Raw genomic sequence first — 23,207 nt, forward strand, 5'->3', positions numbered from 1 at the left:
AAAGTGACTGAATATCAGTATGCTCTTGTCTCTAGGAGTAATAGAGTAATTTTTTTACAGGGAACTGTGGACTGTTTGAATATCCCCCAAACAGTTGAGGTCATAGCATGGGCATAAAAGGAGACCGAGGAGTTTGGCATTGATTGAGTTGGAATGTTGGATTCCCAAACCCAGGCCATGAGCCATATCCGGCATTGCCAGGCCAACCAGAACCAGAATGTTCCATAATATTTTCAGACCTGTTGTGGTTTATAGGCCTTGTTATGGTGGAGGTGCCCATTTATTATGGAAGTCACAGGTATTATTATCCCAGATTCTGTACTGAGTTCCCATTCATTATCTCTGTAATAGGGTGGATCCAGAGCTAGCATCCTATTTGAGAATGTTAGTACTGGGAACTAACCCAAGATCTTCCTTTCCTCTTTAGAATAACCATAAAATTAATAGATGTGGGAACAGGCAGGCACCAAGATCTACATTTCCTACCAAGAGGAACTTCCAGTTAATGAACCTTTGAAACTAAGTGGCATACAGAGGAGTATGAGAGGGTGAAGGCCTTCAGTTTTCAGTGGATACCTTTCTGTTAACCACTCAGTACAGGCACCACCAATCTAGCATAGGTTACACCAGGATTAAAAAGTTTTTAAGTGATGAGGGATGGATTCTATTAGGCATTATAGATCCGTACATGGAAATTGTCCCTTTTATGGCTAGAAAAGGAATATAGAGGTCCATTTGTTAGGATGTCATATGACTAAAAGGTTCACCCTTTAGGTAAAGGAAAAAGTGGCCAAAGAGAGACCCATTTAGTAGACCATTGTCCATTTTATAAATTTAAGAGCATGTCCTTAAGTAGATTATTAGGTTTTTGTATTAGGTCTGCTGTCTGCAGGTGGTAAGTCAGAAGTCCCAGGTAATGCCTTGTTTTTATTGCCCATGCTCAGACTGAATGAATAAAATGTGTACCCACATCAGTCAGTGTTATCTGAATGCTAAAAGGAAACTAATATTTAGTGAGGCCTATATTAAGTGTTGGTAGTAGCATGGCAGGAAGGATAAACCAAGAGCAGGCTTGTGTAACACTGAGTCTTTGTGAGGGCATAGTACTTGAACCAGCAGATTGGGGCAGTGTCTTGATAAAATGAATTTCCCAGTCAGAGAAGGAGTGTTTATCCCCTTTGTATGGATTCCCATTGACCATGATGCCAATGGCAGGAAAGGGTGCAAAGATCACATTGGGAGGCTCGAGTTTGGGCCAAGGCCAGTAGCATTGGAGCATTTAGGCCACATTTTAAGGGTCTGGGGACTACGATGGCTGGAGGTCTTATGGGGCCTGTTGAGCCATGGGTAAGGATTAATATCTGAGCTTATTTGAAAAGTATGAACAAGTCAGTCAGCTATGGCATAATGAGCTTCCTCTGTGGCAGTCTTGACATTAGTTGAGACATCAGACTTTAATTGTAATATGCAAAGTTTGAGAAGCAATATATTCCCAATGTAGAAAGCACTTTGGGCATATGTGGTCCTGAATGTGGTGACTTTTGAGCCCATTGACCAAAAAAACCCATAAGGCCATTAGCTACCATCCAAATGTCTATAAAAATATGAACAGTTGTCACACCTTTATTGAGGTATCCTCCAGTATCAAAATGACTGCAGTCAGCTGTCTAGGTGGGCTGACTCTTGAGCCCTGTCCTTTATCAGGAGTGACCTGGTCATGGGTTAGAAAGCAACAACTTTCCAGCAGGCTCCATCACATATGATTGGTGTTACTGCCATCTGTAACAAAAATGCATTCCCTTTCTACTGGATTTTCTACTCAATAAAGGTGTAGCTCTGTGCTTTTAAGACAAAAGCCTGAGGTGGTAAGTTCACACCTTGACTTATTTTGTACCTTTTAACTATAACTTACTTTGTCTGCTCTTCACAGTTTAAAAGATGTTTCAAGTATTTAATCCACCTTTTAATTGTTTTTGGCCCAATGATTTATTCATTCAACTATTGTGCCTTTTTTATCTTAAAGGAAGAATTTTATATGTCGATGAAGTTTTAATTTTCTTACTCCTTTTTTTTGGTAATGGTTATTCCTATATTGTTTTATTGACATCTAAACTTAAAAATTTCTGAGGCGCCTGGGTGGCTTAGTCGATTAAGCGTCCGACTTTTGTTTAGGTCATGATCTCGCGGTTCGTGGGTTCGAGCCCCGCGTCGGGCTCTGTGCTGACTGCCAGCTCAGAGTCTGGAGCCTGTTTCAGTCTGTGACTCCCTCTCTCTCTGACCCTCCCCTGCTCACGCTGTCTCTCTCTCTCTCCTAGAAATAAATAAAACATTTAAAAAAAATTTCTTACTTTGTCTTCTGCCAGACTGGATAAAATAAGACTTTCAACCTGCCTTCACCCCTTTCTCATCATTTCCTTTTTCGTCTTTTTTTAGTAACTCTTGACTTTCCTTCTCTGGTTCATTTTTTAAATTTTGTTGGAGTACATCTTTGGGTAATTTTTGAAGTGTTTACATTTCTCCATTGTCTTCTAATGTCACATACTGTAGATAACCATGATGTTAAACTGGATCTTGTTCCTTTGTAGGTAACTTCATTTTCTCTATTCAAATATTTCACTAGGAAGTATTTCATTCTGTTTCTTTTCACTATTCTCTCATAGCACTTGGTATAGGCCCTTTTTAATATATGAATATTTTTTCTTCAGGAAAATTCCTTTGATTCCTCTTAACTTACATATTTTCTCCTGGGAACCCTGTTCTATAAACTAGTAAGCCTACCATGTTGATCTCATGTCACTTTCTGAGAGAATTTCTCTGTATAATTTTTCAAGAGGCCTATTAACAAATTTTTTATTTTTTACAAAGTTTCAAAATTTCTGTTTCTTTAGTCTTTGTTTAAAGATTTTCTTAATGTTTATTTTTGAGACACAGAGATCGAGCGCTAGCAGGGAAGGGGTAGAGAGAGGGAGACACAGAAACTGAAGCACGCTCCAGGATCTGAGCTGTCAACACGGAGCCTGACACGGGGTCAAACCCACGAACTGCAAGATCATGACCTGCGCTGAAATCAGACACTTAGCCAGCTGAGCCACCCAGGCGCCTCTCTGTTTCCTTATTCTTAAGGGACCTTTTGTCTTAACACATCATTGCTGTTTTATGGGTTTTGTAGATTCTAGAATTTTAATTTAATCATTAATTTTTTGAGAGTTGTCTTTCGTTATTTAACTCTTAGGAGTCAGTTGTTAGGTCCCATATGGACCCAGTTGGGTTTTGTGTGTTTCCTTTTTTTAAGTTCTAATATTTGGTTATCTGTTAATTTTGAAAGAGGATTTAAACTGTCGCATTGCACAGTAGCATTATCACATAGCATTTTAGTGAGACCTCTGTAAAAATAACAGATTTGATGTCCTAGTAACCTCTAGTAGAATACTAGTTGTAGTTTATGAATACTCAATTTTAGTGACCCCTTGGAATTCAGACATTTGTAAAAAAAAAAAAAAAAAGAAAGAAAAAGTCTATAGAAAGGTGTATTATATACTAGTAGGAACGCACAAAAGGAGTTAAATTTTCCATTAAGTTTATAGACCATCAGAAATCCCAAAGGCCATTGATAGCTGTTGTGCCCCAGTAATTGTCATATATTTGCCATTTCAGTGACATTTGGAATAGATGAGAGGTGCTCTATTCACCATCTTAAACTGAGAAAATCCTTTGATATCTTTTAGGTCTCAGGTATCAGCATTACAAATTTGTTTTACACATGGTTTATTAATATTGTATGCGTGTGCACCTCTTTGTCAGGTTTTAAAATCAAAAGTTTTAAATCTCATAAAATGAGCTGGCAGGCCTTGTGTTAATTGCTCTTAGAAGGTTTATGCCTGTACATATTGCCCATAAAAATCTTAAAGGTTTGTCACCAAATTCTTTTTTTTTTTTTTTTTAATTTTTTTTGTTTGTTTTACTTATTTTTGAGACAGAGAGAGACAGAGCACCAGTGGGGGAGGGGCCGGGGGGGGGGGACACAGAATCTGAAGCAGGCTCCAGGCTCTGAGCTCGAACCCATGAACTGTGAGATCATGACGTGAGCCAAGGTCAGATGCTTAACTGACTGAGCCACCCAGGCACCCCTGTCACCAAATTCTTAATAATGATCTGTTGATGATCAGCGTTAGGAAGTTCTGTTTCAGAGACATTTCAGTTGTACGTTGAGTATGTTTTGTTTTGTTTTTTAAGCATTTGGAGTGTTGTTGTTAATACCTGTACCGAATCTCCCGGTTTCTCATATTTCTCATCTTTTTTAGCTACTGAAGTGGTGACTGTGTTTGTATTTCAAGAACCATCACTGCTCTCCTCACTCCAGGACAATGGATTAACAGATGTCATGCTTCATGCACTGCTTATCAAAGATGTGAGTCCTTTTCTGCTTCTGTGTAATGATTGCTCTATATATACCTCTCCCCGCAGAGGGGGATACAGAGACATACACCCTACTGTCTCTGTGAAGTACCCTGGTCAAAGTTCCCTGGCATCTACACCTGAATTAGTTTAGATGTCTTCAAACTCACTTTATCTTCTCTCTAGGTTCCTGCTACCCGTGAAGTCCTTGGCTCCCTCCCAAACGTATTTAGTGCACTCTGCTTGAATGCCCGAGGTCTTCAGTCATTTGTACAGTGTCAGCCTTTTGAACGTCTTTTCAAAGTTCTTCTGTCTCCAGATTACCTCCCAGCCATGCGAAGGAGGAGGAGTTCTGATCCTCTTGGTAAGTCACCAGGATTTACCTTATAATAATTGGTGCCAAGATTTTAGATGATTATCAAGCCACCAGTTGGCAAGTAAGCTCTTTCTTGAACTCACATCATTTCTCTATCTAGATGTGCTAAGCTTAATGGGGATTATCACTATATCACTGTATACATTGTATTGCAGGTAGAAAAGAATACTTCATCCTTATCATATTTTCATGCTTCTCAACAGTTCATTGTGTGTGTGTGTGTTTAAGTTCAGGTTTTATTCCAAATTTGGACAAGTGTTGGGAAAACCAAACTTTAGCCATTGGAAACTTTTTTCTTCCTAGGCCACCAAGGGGGACCAGATCATGTCCCCAAGTGCCCTGAATGGCTCCAGATTTCTGGGTGGTACCTCCAGGCCATACCCTCATGCTTCAGTTGGCTGCAGTTTTTGGGCTGGTCAGAAGCTGACTATAGCAGAGTGACTTGCAGAGGCTATTCCCCCTCCTCTTGGGTCAGGGCAAGAGAGGCAGTCCCAGATTCCCTATGTGGGCTCCCAGGTGGTGGGGCCTATACTGTGCCTTTACCACGATGGGAGAACCTAGGGAAGCAGGAATTATCCAGTGGAGATCTTGGGGACGAGGTTACCTAGGGCATGGGGTCTGACAGAGGCAGCAAAACAGGAGGAAGAGGGTCTCCTTGGGAGTCCAAATTTCCACCTGTCATCATTCTGTACCACTGTGACACCTCAGTGGCCAGAGCTTGAGAGAGGCTGAGGACTGTTTCCAAGTGACCTTTTAGATGTCAGCAACAAAGGAGTGGTGTTCCTCAAACTATCAACCATTCATTGTTAAATGTACAGTCATGGTGCTAGTGAGAAACCGGTATTAGGGCAGTAGATTTCCAGGCCTGCCATCTAGTCTCTTTCAACAGGAGATACAAAATCTCAAGGTGTTGGTCTTCGTGATTCTAATAATGTTCAAGTCCCTAGGATAGTAAGAAATTAATAGATTTCCTTCTCAGCATATTTGAGGCCAAATTATTATGGAATAGTGAGAAGGTAGCGCTCCAGAAGGAATCTGGTTTTCACAAGTGTGCTTTGTGCTTTCAGCCATCACTGTAGCATTCTAACCATTATCATTGTTTATCGGGGCATCCAGTGTGTTAATGGTTTTATGCTCCTTTCTCTCTCCCTCCCTCCCTCCCTCCCTTCCTCCCTCTCTCCCTCTCCCCCTGCCCCACAAGTTCAGACCTTGGCATTAGAGATTGCTGGAGTAGAATATAGAATACATGGTTATTTTTAAATGTTTTACTAGGGGCACCTGGGTGGCACAGTTGGTTGGGCATCCCACTCTTGATCTCATGGTTTGTGGGTTTCAGCCCTGCATTGGGCTCTGCGCTGATGGTATGGAGCCTGTTTGAGATTCTGTATCTGCTTCTCGCTGTCCCTCCCCCACTTGTGTGCTCACTTTTGTGTGCCCTTTTCTTTCCTCCTCATATTGGCAGAGAAAATAGCTCAAGCTCTGTTTTCTTCAGTCTTTCTAACAGTTCATTTTTTGCTTTAAGGGGATACTGCATCTAACCTGGGGAGTGCTGTTGATGAGCTCATGAGACATCAGCCCACCCTCAAAACAGATGCAACGACTGCGATCATCAAGGTAGGAAGTGATAAGGCTGGAGAGAGCAGTTCAGGGGGAGTTTTTAAGAAGAAAGCTTGGCTTACTGGAGGTCATTAGGATTCTTGGGCTATGCCTAGAAGATTAGGTCTACCTTATTTTCTTCATGTCCTTGGGGTTGGTCCTTGCCCCCGCCCTCCCCCTCCCCCATCCCCAGAAAGTCAGTTAAGTATTGTGTTCTTCTGTAGGATATTAACAAGGTGCTAGGATTTAGCTTCTGTTTTTAAAAACATATTTTTCTAATCTTTGTTTCTTGATTTTTTTTTTCCCCCTACATATAGTAGTCCTGCCAGTTATAGTATAGTATATGCCTGGTGCTTATGAATTAGGACATGGAATCAGGTTAGTCACTTAACAGCTGTGTGACTCTGAACTAGTTATTTAGCTTCATGGAACTTCAGTTACCTTGTTTACAAAATAAAATTGATGACTATTCCAGGAGTGATGTATGTTACATACATATGTCAAGATAAAGTATTTTGTGTCGGCACTTCTGTGTACAACACATAGAAAATGCTCCAAAAATGTTAGTTGTCCCATTTCTTATTTACTAATAATTATATTTCCTGTGTCTTTCAGTTACTTGAAGAAATTTGTAATCTTGGAAGAGACCCTAAATACATCTGTCAGAAGCCATCAATCCAGAAAGCAGATGGCACTGCTACTGCTCCTCCTCCAAGGTCTAATCATGCTGCAGAAGAGGCCTCTAGTGAGGATGAGGAGGAAGAAGAAGTACAGGCCATGCAGAGCTTTAATTCTGCCCAACAGAATGAAACTGAGCCTAATCAGCAGTAAGTTTTTCAAGACCTAGGTTCCCTAGCCTTGTGAACTTGAGCATGTCATTTTCATCCATAAAAGCAATTGAGTTGTTGGATTAGATCATTATAAGGTTCTTCTAGCTCTAAGAGTCTAGTTTTTCTCTTTTTGACCATTGTGTATCATTTATCCTTTCATATTTAATTGTATCGGTTGCTTTAGCAAGGTGTCCTTCCTTAAAAAAAAGTCCATGAAATTGAATCAGTTCACTATATCAAGTTGATGAGCTTTTCCCAGAGGACTTGTGTTCCCAGTGTTGATTTAGTATTTTTTTTTAAATTTTTAATGTTTTATTTATTTCTGAGAGAGAGAGAGCATGAGCAGGGGAGGATCAGAGAGAGAGAGACACAGAATCTGAAGCAGGCTCCAGGCTCTGAGCTGATGGTCAGCACAGAGCCCGACGTGGGGCTCAAACCCACGAACAGTGAGATCATGACCTGAGCCGAAGTCGGATGCTTAGCCGACTGAGCCACTCAGGTGCCCCTGATTTACTATTTGTATCATTGGTTGATTGTTTGCATAAGTGAGTACATGTGAACATTGCACTTTTGAAGCCTGTCTCCTAAGAAGTCCTTCAGAATTACAGGGATTTGTTGGGGTGCCTGGGTGGCTCAGTCGGTTGAATGTCCGACTTCAGCTCGGGTCATGATCCCATGGTTTGTGGGTTCGAGCTCCGCATCGGGCTCTGTGCTGACTGCTCAGAGCCTGGAGCCTGTTTCAGATTCTGTGTCTCCCTCTGTCCCTGATTCTGTGTCTCCCTCTGTCCCTGATTCCCCCCCCCCCCCCCCGCCGCGCTCTCTCTCTCTCTCTCTCTCTCTCTCTCAGAAATAAATAAAACATTAAAAAAAAGAATTACAGGGGTTTGTTGTTGGTTGGTCTTTGTTTTTTGTTGGTTTGATTACTATCTGTCCATTCCAGATAAATCAGAAGTCTTTGGAATGTACTGTATGATTGTAACCAGGCACAGTAGATTTTCCTTATTTCTATTTAAGGTTTGTTTTATATTAAAATCGACTACCTAGATGGTGAAATGGGGATGGTGGTGGGCTTAAAGACTGCTGGATGGTAGTGGATAGTCCACCAGGCTTTTTGAGCTTATATTGTTCACATGCAAGGAACGAAATGTAACTGTTGTAGGTGTAACTCTTAAGGGTGTGATCCCTCTGGACTGTCATGCATGCATTTATTCATTTAATAAGTGCTCTTTTGGTTTATAAATAATTAGTTCTGAGAAAAGCATAAATGTTTTAGGTGTGGATATGAATGGGTTTAGGCTAATCTTAAAAGATGGCTCAGAACTTAAGAGAAAATTATGGTCGATAGAAGGAATGGAGGCCTACACTCAAACTGGTGCCCTCTTGCAACTTTAGGAAGTAATGAGCCTGTTGGTATGAGTTTTATTTTTTTCTTTTTGAGGAGAGGCATTAACCACTAAGTACTGTATATTGCTTTGTTGAGCAGATAAATGTCTTAACCCTTGTCTGAGAAGGCAACTCTACCTTCATTCTAACAGCATCTTTTATTTTGATTAAAATGTTCTCTTTCTGGAAGAGGAAGACACCTGAAAGAAAGCAAGACTTTACATGCAGAGGAGTCAGAATCAGTGTTTCCTTGCCACACCCTTGATTGTCAGCCACCCTGCTGGGATAGGATTTCCTTTCCCGGCTACAAAACAGGAAGGATTTCTTAAACTTGAGAGGTGGAAGGCTGGTTTTGAGTGAAGCTGGGCATGTTCACCTGCATATAACTTTTTCTCTACCTGGACATCTTACACCTTAGATCTAACGTGCCTAGATTTCAAGCTGTCATAGTAAATTGACATTTTCTCATGGCTTCATATTTTTTCACTTCGTGCTTTTCTTGGGATATGTGTCACTGTGTTATATCCGTACTTATCCCCATCTGCAGATTATTTTATCTTCTATCTACCAAATTCCTACAAAGCCAGCTCAAATGTCTCATTCTTAAAGGAGCTTTTCCTTTTACCTCCAAAGGGGAGTTGATTGTGTTTACTATTCCTACATGGTGTTCTGAGCCTGGAAGCCAAAAGATGAGGATAGTGAAAAAAGAGGTTACTGAGCCGATTTGTTCTTAGATATGGATTAAGAACCACAATTGGTTTTCTCTCTTGTTCTACTTCCTAACTTCTATCTAGCAAATGAAGGAAGTACCTGGGCCCCATTTCATAATATTACTTTGGCTCGTTGCCATTATCTTTGGTTTTTACAAAGGGTAAGTGTTTCATTTGGGCTAGAGCCACAGCTGCACTCCTTAGCTGTCGAGATGGATCTCTAGGTTCTTTACCAGGAGGTATAGTCAAGCCCGGTTGGATGATTGCTGTAAGTAGGGATTGCTGCAGTGGTTCTGAGGAGGAACTTAATGGTCAAGGAAAGTTGCAGTCTTCCTGTGGAATCATTTCACTCCTGGCTTACAGGCCCTCCTTTTGTAGTAAGTTCTTCCCTGTATTCTTCATTGAGAGTGTTAACAGTATCCTTGCCAAACCCTAGCTCTGGATATTTTATCACTGAAGCCACTTTCTAATCTACATTTTGATGCCTGGCAAATCTTTATTTACATCTTACGGACTATTAACTTCTTGCTAGTTTTCTTGCCCTCTTTCTCCCCCCACCTCTCCCTTCTTTTATTTCTGCCCTTTACCAAATGTCTTCAAGGGCCTATATCCAGAATAATCCTTATTAGACTCAAGTTTTGACCCTTCCTAGGGTTTATCTTTGAGTTAGATTTTGTTTTATTTTAATGTATTTTGTGGGTTTTCCCCCTCTGTTTCTTGCAAAAGCCAAGGTTGGGCTAAAGCCTTCATTTTCTGCAGCCATGGCATTATTGCAGCCTTCTCGTCTGTGGTGCAGCATTAAAGTATTTGAAGCAAAAGACCTGATCACAGTTTTTGGATAGTTCAGGGACTGTTGTGATACAAGTATAAATTGTTAGGGAAGGAGGGCCTGGTTGTTGGCTTCATCTTTGATAAATTTTATTCTGAATGGTTTGTCAATATAAGCATGGAATTTTGAATGAAATTAAATTCCATTTCCTGCTGTCTGTTATAACTTTAAACCTGATGGCAAAAACATAGTAAGATGTTTGTTGTATTTGTTTCTTTGTCTGGCTCCTATCTTCAAGCAAATGTTTCGGTAGTCTCGATTGAACTTATTGTTTTCATATTTTCATATTGATGAATTCCTCCTATGATAGTTTGCCTAAGATAAGATAGTTTCTTTTGTGATACATGCAAATGCTGAGTTTGTGGAGGCCTGGGTTTTTGTTTTGTGTTCTCAGCCTAGTCAGGCTAGAAAAGCTAGCTTCAGATTTGATTTCAGCTCTTTTTTTCCCCCCCTGTGCTGACTAAAGACTTAACATAGAGAAAGGCCCTAGAATTTCATGCTATTTCCCTTTCCTTTGTTTTCTTGTACTGGCATTGTGAATTTGTATAACTCACTCTTTTCTCCCTTAACAGGGTTGTTGGTACAGAAGAACGTATTCCTATTCCCCTCATGGATTACATCCTTAATGTGGTAAGACTTATGGTAGGGCAAACTGAATAAAGGTGTGTGTTATTCTGGAAAATGTGTGGGATTACCAAATAGTCCAGTGATTTTTGTACTTATTTTCATTGGAGCCCTTACAGGGCAAAGCAGTGGGCAAAGATGTGCAAACCTTGTTCTGTGAGACTGGTTTGCCAAAAATGGTCAGCACTCTTCCCCTTTTTTAGATCCTCCCGATTTTCTGTTCATTGCTACTATTCCCAATTGAAATCCAAACAGTAAAGTGGGATTTGTTAGGCCAATCCAGTATTATGTTCTGTGAATATGTCCAACATATATTTTTCCCTTTATTTGCTAGATTTCCCATTGATTTCTTTTATATATTAAAAATATAGTAATGTGTGGCCTTTTCTTTTAACTTCCTGTGTGTCTCAGGAGAAAAGTGAAGAGTTTGAAATTTCCCACAATTATTTCCCTATAAGGGGAAGCCCGCTTAGCAATTATTCTAGCCCACTAAGCATTTCTAAGACTTCCAGAGATGGTGTCTTTTGTGCCTGAGTGTTTGTTTCCCACATTTTAGTTTCTTACCCTTAAAAAATGTTTTGGTACAAGTCACTCTTCTGGAGTTCTAGTTTTCATTTGTATTATAAACACATTGAGGGAAAGTATCCCATATTTGCTTCCAGGGGAGAGGTAACACACTATCTTAGAAGGAGCAAATTAAGAGAATTAGATCTGATTTTGCCACTAATTCATGGGTGTAGCCCTGAGCAAGTCATTTATCCTCTCTGTGCTCTCAAATTCTATAACTTTAGGTGTGGCCAAGAAAGGTAGATTTGGGAGAAATAATTATTCCTGTTTGTGTGTGTGTGGGGGGGGGGGGGGCAGATGTTTAGGGTCCGTATCATATCTCTATACCTATTTACCAGAGGTTTTGGTATTCTAGAAAATACCAATTTTATGAATACAAAGCTACCCCTGTCCTTACTCCAAGCTGGCCTTTTAGTTCCAGGTGTTAGGCTCTAACATTTTTTTTTAAATTTTCATTACCTAGATGAAATTTGTGGAATCTATTCTGAGCAACAATACAACAGATGACCACTGCCAGGAATTTGTGAATCAGAAAGGACTCTTGCCTTTGGTCACCATTTTGGGTCTTCCTAATCTGCCCATTGACTTTCCCACATCTGCGGCCTGTCAGGCTGTTGCAGGTGTCTGCAAATCCATATTGGTAAGAGCATCTGGCTAAACATTTTCGTTTCTTTCTAGAATCAATTTTGCACTGCTTCTGTATACATGTTTTTATTGTGGTCTCCCTTTACCTTCAACCAAAAAATAATGAAGAAATTTGTGGTTATGTACTACAAGTGAATCTTGTGCCTAATAAAGTATGTCACATCATTTTCTTTTAATGTTTTATTTATTTTAGAGAGAGAGAGAGAGAGAGACAATATGAGCAGGGGAGGGTCAGAGAGGGAGGGAGACACAGAATTTGAAGACAGGCTCCAGGCACTGAGCTAGCTGTCAGCACAGAGCCCAACATGGGGCTCCAACCCACAAACCATGAGATCATGACCTATCATTTTCATTGAAAAGTTGAAGTCGTTCGTTGTTCCTAGGTTTGGTACATACTTCTAACATTTGAGTTTATTGGAAGGGAAAGAATATCGTTAAGAAAGTTTTAGAGCTGGGTTTTATTATTATGTCATCCTTTCTCATGGATGCTTTTTAACACAATCTGGTATTCTTTAGTTAATGTAACTTTTCCTTTTTCAAGATTAGTCAAGTTTTGCCAGGAAATTAAGCACTTTATTTTAAATAGTGGTAAAATACACAGCACATGATGTTTACCACTTTAACCATTTTTAACTGTATATTTTGGTAGTGTTACGTACACACCTTCCAACCAGCAATGCACAGGGCTTCCAATTTCTCTGCATCTTCACCAACACTTGGTATTTTCTTTTTTCCCCCCCATGATAGTGGCCAACCTAATAGATGTGAAATTCAGTCTCATGGTTTCAGTGTGCATCTTTCTAATGATTAGTGATGTTGAGCATCTTTTTATGTGCTTATTGGCTGTTTGTGTATCTTGGAGAGATGTTTATTCAAGTCTTTTGCCCATTTTTTAGTGGGGTTTGTTTTTTCTTGAGTTGTAGGAGTTCTTTATAAATTCTGGTTATTAATTTCTTATCAGATAAGTGATTAGTAATATTTTCTCCCACTCTGTTAATAGTGTTTTTACCTTTTACCTCTGTTAATAATGTTTTTTGATGCACAAAAGCTTTCAATTCTGATAAGGTCCATTTTATCTTTTTTTACTGCCATTGCTGTGCTTTTGGTGTCAAATATAAAAAACTATTGCCAAACCCAGTGTCGTACAGCTTTTTCCTAATGGCTCCTTCTAGGTGTTTTTATATATTTAGCTGCTGCTTTCAGGTCTTTGATCTATTTTGAGTAATTTTTTCATATGGTGTAAGGAAAGGCCCAACTTCATTCTTTTGCGTGGTAGGATATCCAGTTTTCCTACCACTATTTGTTTAAAAGCCTTTCTTTCTCTATTGCACCTTTGTCTTGACACCCTTATCAAAAATCATTTGATCATAGATGCAAGAGTTTATTTTGGGACTTAATTCTATTCTCTTGGTCCTAATGTCTGTCTTTATGCCAATACCACATTTTTTATTACTATAGCTTTGTGATAAGTTTGGAAAATAAGATGTTTAAGATCTCCAACTTTGTTCTTTTTCAAGATAGTTCTATCTATTTGGGGGTCCCTTGAGATTCTTCTTAACAGTTTTTAAGAGAGTTCTATTTCGGGGCGCCTGGGTGGCTTAGTCGGTTAAGCGTCCGACTTTCACTTAGGTCATGATCTCGCGGTTCGTGGGTTCGAGCCCCGCGTCGGGCTCTGTGCTGACTGCCAGCTCAGAGCCTGGAGCCTGTTTCAGAGTCTGTCACTCCCTCTCTCTCTGACCCTCCCCTGCTCACGCTGTCTCTCTCTCTCTCTTAGAAATAAATAAAACATTAAAAAAAAATTAAAAAAAAAAAAGAAAAAAAAGAGTTCTATTTCTTCCCTCACGAAAGACATTGACCTTTTCATAGGGACTTCATTAAGTCTATGATGCTCCTTTTTTATCTGGGTTGTACAGTGGTAAGTAATGCTGCTAAAAATCAGTAATCCAGTTGTTTATGGATTTGGAAGGATCTATAATTATTACATAGCTATATTTAATGTTTTATTATGCTTTACTCTTTGCAATATTTAAGTACTGTTCATAAGAGAGGAAAGGGGGCTGTGCTCCATCTACGTCTAAGATACTGTGTGAGAATGGATAGGTTTGTTTATTTCTGAGAGAGAGAGAGACAGACAGCTAAGCAGGGGAAGGTTGGAGAGAGAGAGGGAGACAGAATCTGAAGCAGACTCCACGCTCTGAGCTAGCTGTCAGCACAGAGCCTGACGCGGGGCTCGAACCCACGAACCATGAGATCATGACCTGAGCCGAAGTCAGACGCTTAACTGACTGAGCCACCCAGGCACTCCTGGATAGGTTTATTTAAAGCCACAGGAAAGACACATAATTTCTTCTTCTTTGGAATGGGAAGTGATAGTGTTTTACTGTCAGATTTTTCTATAGATTCAAAAAGCAAATTACAAGGGCCGTATAATCTTGAGTTGTCTCATAAAAAAGGAAATTGCCTAGCTGATACCTATTGTAGAATCATATCTCATTTTTGGAAGAGAACAGTTGTATTGCTGGTTCACTTCCATGCTTTGGAACCTTGCCTCATATTGCTCCCTATTGAGAAAAATTTGCAGTTAATTACACACTGTGGAGTCCTTTCTATAACAGTATTTCAGTTTGGCCATCACAAGCTTTTAAATATGATTGGCTTATCACATTTGAAAACCTTTCATTTGAGAGAAATAAAATGTTGCTCTAGAAGGAGGCATTTAGGAATGTCATATTTTGGCTCTACCATTTACCAGATGGGAGACCATGGCCAGGTTTGAAATTTGTGAGACTTATTTTGCACTTCTTCTATTGTGACTATTAAAGACATCATGGGTGTGAAATTCATTGTACATTAATGCTTTATTATTCTTGTTTCAGACACTGTCACATGAACCCAAAGTTCTTCAGGAGGGTCTCCTTCAGTTGGACTCCATCCTTTCATCCTTGGAGCCGTTACACCGCCCAATTGAATCCCCTGGGGGCTCGGTGTTGTTGCGAGAACTGGCTTGTGCCGGCAATGTTGCTGATGCTACTCTCTCAGCTCAGGCCACACCTCTACTACATGCACTTACTGCTGCCCATGCCTACATCATGATGTTTGTTCATACTTGCAGAGTTGGACAGGTAAGAATTAAGGGTGAGCAAGTTGGTTTAAAGTTGGTAAAATACCTAGGGCATTTACTGAGTATCTTAATGTGCTTAGAAGCAGTTCTACCTGGGCTAGCTGCTTAAGGAAGAGCTTTTTTTTCAGTGAGTGATACAGGTTTATGTTTCAGGTTGCTGTCTAGTTTCACTCCCCCCCCCTTTTCATTTTTCATTAGAATTTGGGTTACCATATAATTTGTGAATTGGACTTTCTTGAGAGGGATTCTTGAGAGGGAAAGAGGTTGGTATAAATAATGGACAGCTATATAGGCCAAGTGGGATATGTAGTGATCTCTTTTATTTTATTTTATTTTTTATTTTTTTTCAGTGTTTTTATTTATTTCTAGGAGAGAGAGACAGCGTGAGCAGGGGAGGGTCAGAGAGAGAGGGAGACACAGAATCTGAAACAGGCTTCAGGCTCTGAGCTGGCAGTCAGCACAGAGCCCGACGCGGGGCTCAAACCAACGAACTGCGAGATCATGACCTAAGCGAAAGTCGGATGCTTAACCGACTAAGCCACCCAGGCGCCCCAGTAGTGATCTCTTTTAGTAGGCAAGCCTCAGTTGGGTGCTCATCTGGCCTTACTATTTCCTAATCTTTTTTCAAATCTGTGTAGGCCTAATGATGGATGGCACATAGGAAATTTGACCACAGAACATTTAATTCAGTGGTAATTAACAGATTGATAAAGATTACTTAAATATCAAACCCTATGCCTGTTATCCATGTGAGGTTCCTCTTACAGTTCCAGAAACTGTTTTGTTGTGTGCTCAGTTTTACAGCCGTTTGTTCTCAAGTTATCAGTTCTAAAGATTAATGGTGTAATGTTTCAGCACCCCTGTTTTATGCTGTTGAGCAGGAGTGTATTCTTTGGATCAAATCAAATGAAAAGCACAGATACAAACTATTTAGAAAACAATTCAATTAACATTAAAAAACTTAGGGATTTATTTTCATGACTTTCTATTAAATGAAATAAAATTAAGGTGAAATTTTCACTTCAAGAAATTAAATCCAAACATTTATTGAAGTTAAGAAATAAGAAGAAAATAACAAGCTCCCTACCACCTACAAACTTAAAAGGCTGTCAGTGAATCTACAGAACTGTTTGTTCAAAAAGTTGCCCATGACTGTTGTCTTTCACTTTACAGAAAGCAGTGAGTAGGGATGTTAGATACAGACTGTAAATGATGAGGAGAGCATCACAAAGATCAGCTTCTGTTTACTTTGATTGCAGAGTGAGATTCGTTCCATCTCCGTAAACCAGTGGGGTTCTCAGTTGGGTCTGAGTGTTCTGAGCAAGCTGAGCCAGTTATACTGTTCCCTGGTATGGGAAAGCACTGTCCTTCTCTCCCTGTGTACCCCAAACAGGTAAGGGAATGATCATCTCTTTATTGTCTCTATTGTCTTTCCTAATGGAGAAACTAAGTTCAGTGATCCTGGAGGATTGCTTTGGTCAAGGATAGAAGACCATTTATTAGTAAATAGTTCAGAGGGTTCCTTGTCTAAGTGCATTCAGGCTGCTCTAACAAAATAATAGCACAAACTGGATCCTTATAAACATCAGAATTTTATTGCTCATAGTTCTGGAAACTGGAAGTCTGAGACTGTGGTGCTGGCATGGTTGGATAAGGGTCCTTTGCTGAGTTGCAGACTTTGAATAGTTTTATCTTCATATGGTGGAAGGGACTAGGAATCTTTGTAGAGCTTCTTTTATGCTTAGTCTCATTCATTGATAGTAGTCCCATTCATCAGGGATCTCCCTCAAGATATAAGAACTTCCCAAAGGCCTTACCTACTAATACCATCACATTGGACATTAGGATTTCAACATACGAATTTTAAGGAGACAGAAACATTCAGTCCATAGTATTGTCCTTCCCATTTTCCAGCCTGGGGGCTTGCTTACAAATGTGTTCTCGTCTACATCTTTGATCTTATGTCCTAATTATGCTGTGTGAGCATGATAGGTGTTTTAAATTTGTTAGCTAAATCCAAAGCGTTGAGTTCAAAACCTTGTTGAATGCTACCTCGGGAATTTGATCACTGCAGATATTTCAATTAGGTTAACTTACCTATTATAGGAAGGATAGCGTCAGCCAAGCATAACTTTAGAAATGAGCTATGAGGGTTTTTGTTCATGGTTTGTCTTGTTGCAGCTTACCATCTGGGTGTGAATTTGGCCAGGCGGACATGCAGAAACTGGTTCCAAAGGATGAGAAGGCAGGTACGACCCAGGGCGGAAAAAGATCAGGTAACTCCAAGAAACTAAAATCCTAGCCATTAATTCTTCAGAGTTCTGTCTCTATGTCTTTATAGGTCTTTTATGAAAAATTTAGTTAGTTCTATTCTCTTTAGAGAATTTTTTCCTTTCATTTTTATTTTAAAATTATTTCCATCATTTACTCTGTAAAATGTATATACACAATGATAGAAATTATGAGGTGTAGTAGAGAGAACAATCACTCATTTGTATCACAAATAAATAATATTTTGGAAGTATCTACCTAATCATTTCCCCTGGGGATACATTTTATTAACATGGTTCTGGTTATCTTAGAGATAATATTTTAGATCTCTTTTTGCTTGACATTAAGTGCCATGTATAAAGGGTTTGTGAATAACCCTTAATAGGGAATAACTATTCCCTATTAAGTTTCTAATGTACTATTTTTAAAAATGAGCATCTTTTTATATAGTTTTCTGCAAACGGAAGGTTAATTCCTAGAAGTTACTGTATCAAAGTATGGTGGGACTCTAATTTTTGTATGCTTGCTTTTCACAAGCTTAATTTCACTGCCTAAAGATGGCAAATGATAGTCTTAGGTGTCTTTGGAACACTTTAGAACCACACTGTTCAATATGGTAGCCACTGGCCACGTGTGGACTATTGAACGCTTATAAGGTGGCCAGTACAGCTAAAAAATTGAATTTTTTTCTTCCTCTTTTCCTCTCCCTCCCTGTTTTTTTAAACGTTTATTTTCGAGAGAGAGCACGAGGGGAGGATAGAGGATCTGAAGGAGGCGCCGCACTGGCTGCAGGGAGCCTTATACAGAGCTCAAGCTCAACAAACCATGAGATCATGACCTGAGCTGAAATCAGATGCTCAACCAACTGAGCCACCCAGGTGTTTCCCCTCTGCCCCGTTTCTTATTCCCCTTTCTCACTATCTTGCCTCTTGCTCTTTTTTTTTTTTTTTTTCTTTATTCCCCCTTATAAGGGGAGGGTATTATTGAATTGTGTGTCTGTCTCCCCACCACCACCCCACCTACACAAAAATACTATGCTGAAGCACTCACCCCCCAGCACCTCAAAATGCGACTTTATTTGGAAATAGGGTTGTTAAACATGTAGTTAAGATGAGGTTATAGATTGGATGGAGAAAACTGAATTCTTAATTTTTATTAATTTAAATATAACAATCATTACTCTGTTCAGTTGTTAGAAGGCTTCTAAGTATGTTTAGAATAACTTCGGTATGTGAATGTAATTTTGTTTTTTTTTCAACTGAATTGTATTAAAGGGGCTCCTGGTTAGTTCAGTTAAGTGTCAGACTCTTGATCTCAGCTCAGCTCTTGATCTCAGATCCCAGGTTGGGATCCACATTGGACATGGAGCCTACTTATATATGTACATACAAACATATATACATACATGTTATAAAATGTATAAAATAAATGTAGATCAGTTATTTTTATAAAAATATAAAATGTCTAAATTGAGATGTGCTCTAGGTATATTTATAGATAACTGTATTTTAAAAATGCCTGAGTATAAAACTGTGAAAACTTAACAATTTTTATATATGATAGTATGTTGCAAAATAAAAATTTGAGTATATTGGGTTAAATAGTATATTATTAAAACTTGCCTGTTTTTAATTTTTAATGTGGCTACTAGAAAATTTTAAATTATATATGTGGCTCACTCATATATGGACAGGGCTATTTTGTTTTTCTGATTCCATGTTCTATATTTAACAATTTTCTTTTTCTTAAATATTTTAAAGTTTTTAATTTAATTCTAGTAGGTTAACGTGAAGTGTTATATTAGTTTCAAGTATACAGTATAGTGATTGAATAATTCCGTACATCACCTGGACAAGCTCATCAGGACAAGTACACTCCTTAATCCCCATTACCTATATAACCCATCTCCTAACCCCTCCCCTCTGATAATGATCAATTTTTTCTGTATGATTGTTTCTTGGTTTGTCTTTCTCTTTTCATTTTCCCCTTTGCTCATTTGTTCTGTTTCTTAAATTCCACATAGCAGCAAAATCATGCAGTATTTGTCTTTCTATGACTTGTTTTGCTTAGCATTATACTCTCTAAGTCCATCTACATCCTTGAAAATGACAAGATTTCATTCTTTTTTTTGGTTGAAGAACATTCCGTTTTCATGTGTGCCTACTCTTCTTTATCCATTCATCAGTCGATGGACACTTGATCAGCTTCCATGTCTTAGATATTGTAAATAATGCTAATGTAAACATAGGGGTGCATGTATTCCTATGAATTAGTGTTTTTGCATTCTTTGGATAACTACCTAATAGTGCAATTACTGAATCGTAGGGTAGTTCTATTTTTAACTTTCTAAGGAACCTCCATACTATTTAACAGTGACTACACCAGTTTCCATTCTCACCAACAGTGCAAATGGATTCCTTTTTTTCTACATCCTCACCAATACCTTTTGTTTCTTGTGTTTTTTATTTTAGCCATTCTGACAGGTGTGAGGTGATATCTCATTGTAGTTTTGATTTGTATTTCCCTGATGGTGAGTGATGATGAACATCTTAGGTCTTTTTACCATCTGTATGCCTTTTTTGGAAAAATGTCTGTTCATGTCTTCTGCTCATGTTTTGAGTTGGATTATGTGTTTTTTGAGTGTTGAGTTGTAAAAGTTCTTTGTATATTTTGGATAGTAACCCTTTATTGGATCCGTCATTTGCAAATACCTCCTCATATACCATAGGCTGCTTTTTAATTTTGTTTCCTTCACAACAGGAAATAGGAAAAGCAGAAGCTTTTTATTTTGATATAATCCCAATAGTATATTTTTGCTTTGTTTCCTTTGCCTTAGGAGACATATCTAGAATATATTACTATGGGCTGATATCATAGAGGTTACTGCCTGTGTTCTCTTCTAGGGTTTTTATAGATACAGGTCTCACATTTATTTCTTTGAGCCATTTTGAATTTATTTTTGTGTATGGTGTAAGAAAGCAGTCCAGTTTCATTCTTTAACATGTTGCTATCCCATTTTTCCTAACAACATTTGTTGAGGGGATTGTCTTATTCCCATTGTGTATTCTTTCCTGACTTGTCAGAGATGAGTTGACCATATAGTTGTGTTTATTTCTGGGCTTTCTTTGCACATTGATCTATGTGTCTGTTTTTTGTGCCAATACCGTACAGTTTTTGATAATTGTAGCTTTGTTTATAACTTGGAAGTCTGGAAATGTGATGCTTCCAGCTTTATTTTTCTTTTTCAAGATTGCTTTCGCTATTGGGGGTCTTTTCTGTTTCCATACAAATTTTAGGATTGTTTCTTATGGTTCTATAAAAATTCATGCTGGTATTTTGATAGGGATTGCATTAAATGTGTAGATTGCTATGGAAAGTATAGACATTTTAACAATATTTGTTCTTCCAATCCATGAGCATGGAATGTCTATTTCTTTGTAGTCTTTTCCATTTCTTTCATCAGTGGTTTAGAGTACCTCTCTGGTTAGGTTTATTCCAAGGTATGTTATTTTTGGTGCATTTGTGAATGGGATTGTTCTTAATTTCTTTCTCTTCATTATTGGTGTATAGAAATGCGGCAGATTGCTGTACATTGATTTTTGTATCCTGTGACTTTACTGAGTATGTATATCAGTTCTAGCATTTTTTAGTGGAGTCTTTAGGATTTTCTTTTTTTTTTTTTTTTAATGTTTTTTATTTATTTCTAGGAGAGAGAGAGAGAGAGAGAGAGAGAGAGAGAGACAGCGTGAGCAGGGGAGGGTCAGAGAGAGAGGGAGTCAGAGACTGAAACCGGCTCCAGGCTCTGAGCTGGCAGTCAGCACAGAGCCCAACGCGGGGCTCGAACCCACGAACCGCGAGATCATGACCTAAGCAAAAGTCGGACGCTTAACCGACTAAGCCACCCAGGTGCCCCATTAGGATTTTCTATATATAGTATTATGTCATCTATAAATAGTGAAATTTCACTTCTTCCTTTTGGATTTCTTTTATTTATTTATTTTTTTGTTTTTGTTGTCTGAGTCCTGTGGCTAGGGACTTCGAGTACTGTGATGAATTGAAGTATTAACGGTGGGCATCCTTGTCTTATTCCTGACCTTAGAGGAAAACCTTTCTATTTTTCCCCATTGAGGATAATATTAGCTTTGTTTTTCATATGTGGCCTTTATTATGTTGAGGCATTTTTCCTCTAAACCTACTTTGTTGGGGTTTTTTTTTTTATCATGAATACATATTGTTCTTTGTTATGTACTTTTTCTGCATCTATTGACATTATTTTATGGTTCTTATCCTTTCTCTTATTGATGTGATGTATCACACTGATTGATTTGCAAATATTGAACCATTCTTATAACCAAGAATAAATCCCACTTGACAGTGATGAATGATTTTTTTAAAATATATTGTTGAATTCAGTTTGTTAGGAATCTATTGAGGTTTTTTGCATCTGTGTTCATCAGGGATTAGTGACCTGTAGTTCTCTTGTTTAGTGGGGTCTTTATCTGTATTGGTATCAGTGTAATGCTGGCCTCATAGAAAGTACTTAGAAGTTTTCTTTCCTTTTATGTTTTTTGGAATAGTTTGAGATGAATAGGAATTCAGTCTTTGAATGTTTAGTAGAATTTGCCTGTGAAGCCATCCAGTCCTGGACTTTTGTTTGTTGGGAGTTTATTGATTACTGACTCAGTTTCTTTGCTGATTATCAGTCTTTTCAAATTTTCTGTTTCCTCCTGTTTCAGTTTTGGTAGTTAATATGTTTCTAAGTATTTGTCCATTTCTTTTAGGTTGTCCAATTTGTAGGCATATGGTTTTTCATAATAATCTCATGATTTTTTGTATTTCTGTGGTGCTGATTGTTTTCCTTTCTTATTGTTGATTTTATTTCAGTTCTTTCTCTTTACTGAGGATTGAAGAACCAGCAGCTGTTATCATTAATCTGTTCTGTTGTGTTTTTTTAGTCCTAGATCATTTCTACTCTAATCTTTATTATTTCCTTCCTTCCACTGATAATAGGTTTTGGTTGTTTTTCCAACTCTTTTTGGTGTAAGCTTAGGTTGTTTGAGACTTTTCTTGCTTGTTGAGGTAGGCCTGCATTGCTAAGTATTTTCCTCTGAGAATTCTCTTTGCTGCATCCCAGAGATTTAGGACCATTGTGTTTCCATTAGTTTTTATGGTACTTTTCAAATTTCTTCTTTGATTTCCTGGTTGGCCCATTCGTTGTTTAGTAGCATGTTATTTAACCTCCACGTTGTTGTGGTCTTTCCAGATTTTTTTAAAAATGTTTACTTATTTTGAGAGAGAGCATCTGCAAGCGAGGGAAGGACAGACAGAATCCCAAGCAGGCTCTGTGCTGTCAGCACAGATGTGGGGCTCCATCTCCACAACCCTGAGATCATAACCTAAGACAAAAATCAAGAGTTGGACACTTAACCAACTGACACACCCAGGCACCTCTCAGATTTTTGCTTGTGGTTGACTTCTATGTCATAGCATTGTGGACAGACAAGATGCATGGTAATGACTTCAATCATCTTGAATTTATTGAAGCTAGTTTTCTAGACTAATGTGTGATCTATTTTGTAGACTGTTCCATGTGTAAGTGTATTTTGCTGTTTTGTTTTAGGATGGAGTGTTCTGAATATATCTGTTTAAACCCATCTGGTCCAATTTGACAGATCTATTTAGAACTCTACATCCTGAGGCCATGGAATTCACTTTCTTCTCAAGTGTACATGGCACATTCTCCAAGATAGATCACATACTGGGACATAAAGTAGTCCTCAATAAATATAAAAGAATTAAAGAGCAAAAATGAACTGTTAGGAATACATCAAGATTAAAAGCTGCTGCATGGCAAAGGAAA

The 23,207-nt window shown here is 38.6% G+C and overlaps 1 protein-coding gene across 7 annotated transcripts in view; it reads left to right on the plus strand.

Moving 5' to 3' along the window:
* HUWE1 (HECT, UBA and WWE domain containing E3 ubiquitin protein ligase 1) overlaps positions 1-23,207 on the plus strand; it is a 164,995-nt gene that overhangs the window by 69,603 nt on the left and 72,185 nt on the right. For 6 of the 7 annotated variants that reach the window (XM_039221008.1, XM_039221009.1, XM_039221007.1 and 3 more), the window contains 9 exons: positions 4,302-4,408; positions 4,582-4,759; positions 6,294-6,385; positions 6,983-7,194; positions 10,692-10,749; positions 11,774-11,950; positions 14,832-15,077; positions 16,336-16,469; positions 17,258-17,352. In XM_039221008.1, coding sequence (XP_039076939.1) covers positions 4,302-4,408; positions 4,582-4,759; positions 6,294-6,385; positions 6,983-7,194; positions 10,692-10,749; positions 11,774-11,950; positions 14,832-15,077; positions 16,336-16,469; positions 17,258-17,352 — 1,299 coding nt within the window. The remainder of the gene's footprint in view (positions 1-4,301; positions 4,409-4,581; positions 4,760-6,293; positions 6,386-6,982; positions 7,195-10,691; positions 10,750-11,773; positions 11,951-14,831; positions 15,078-16,335; positions 16,470-17,257; positions 17,353-23,207) is intronic. The other variant, XM_039221011.1, reaches the window with a different exon arrangement.

This window comes from Hyaena hyaena, unplaced genomic scaffold, assembly GCF_003009895.1.
Source record: "Hyaena hyaena isolate Hyena2069 unplaced genomic scaffold, ASM300989v1 scaffold_932, whole genome shotgun sequence".
Taxonomy (NCBI): Eukaryota; Metazoa; Chordata; class Mammalia; order Carnivora; family Hyaenidae; genus Hyaena; species Hyaena hyaena.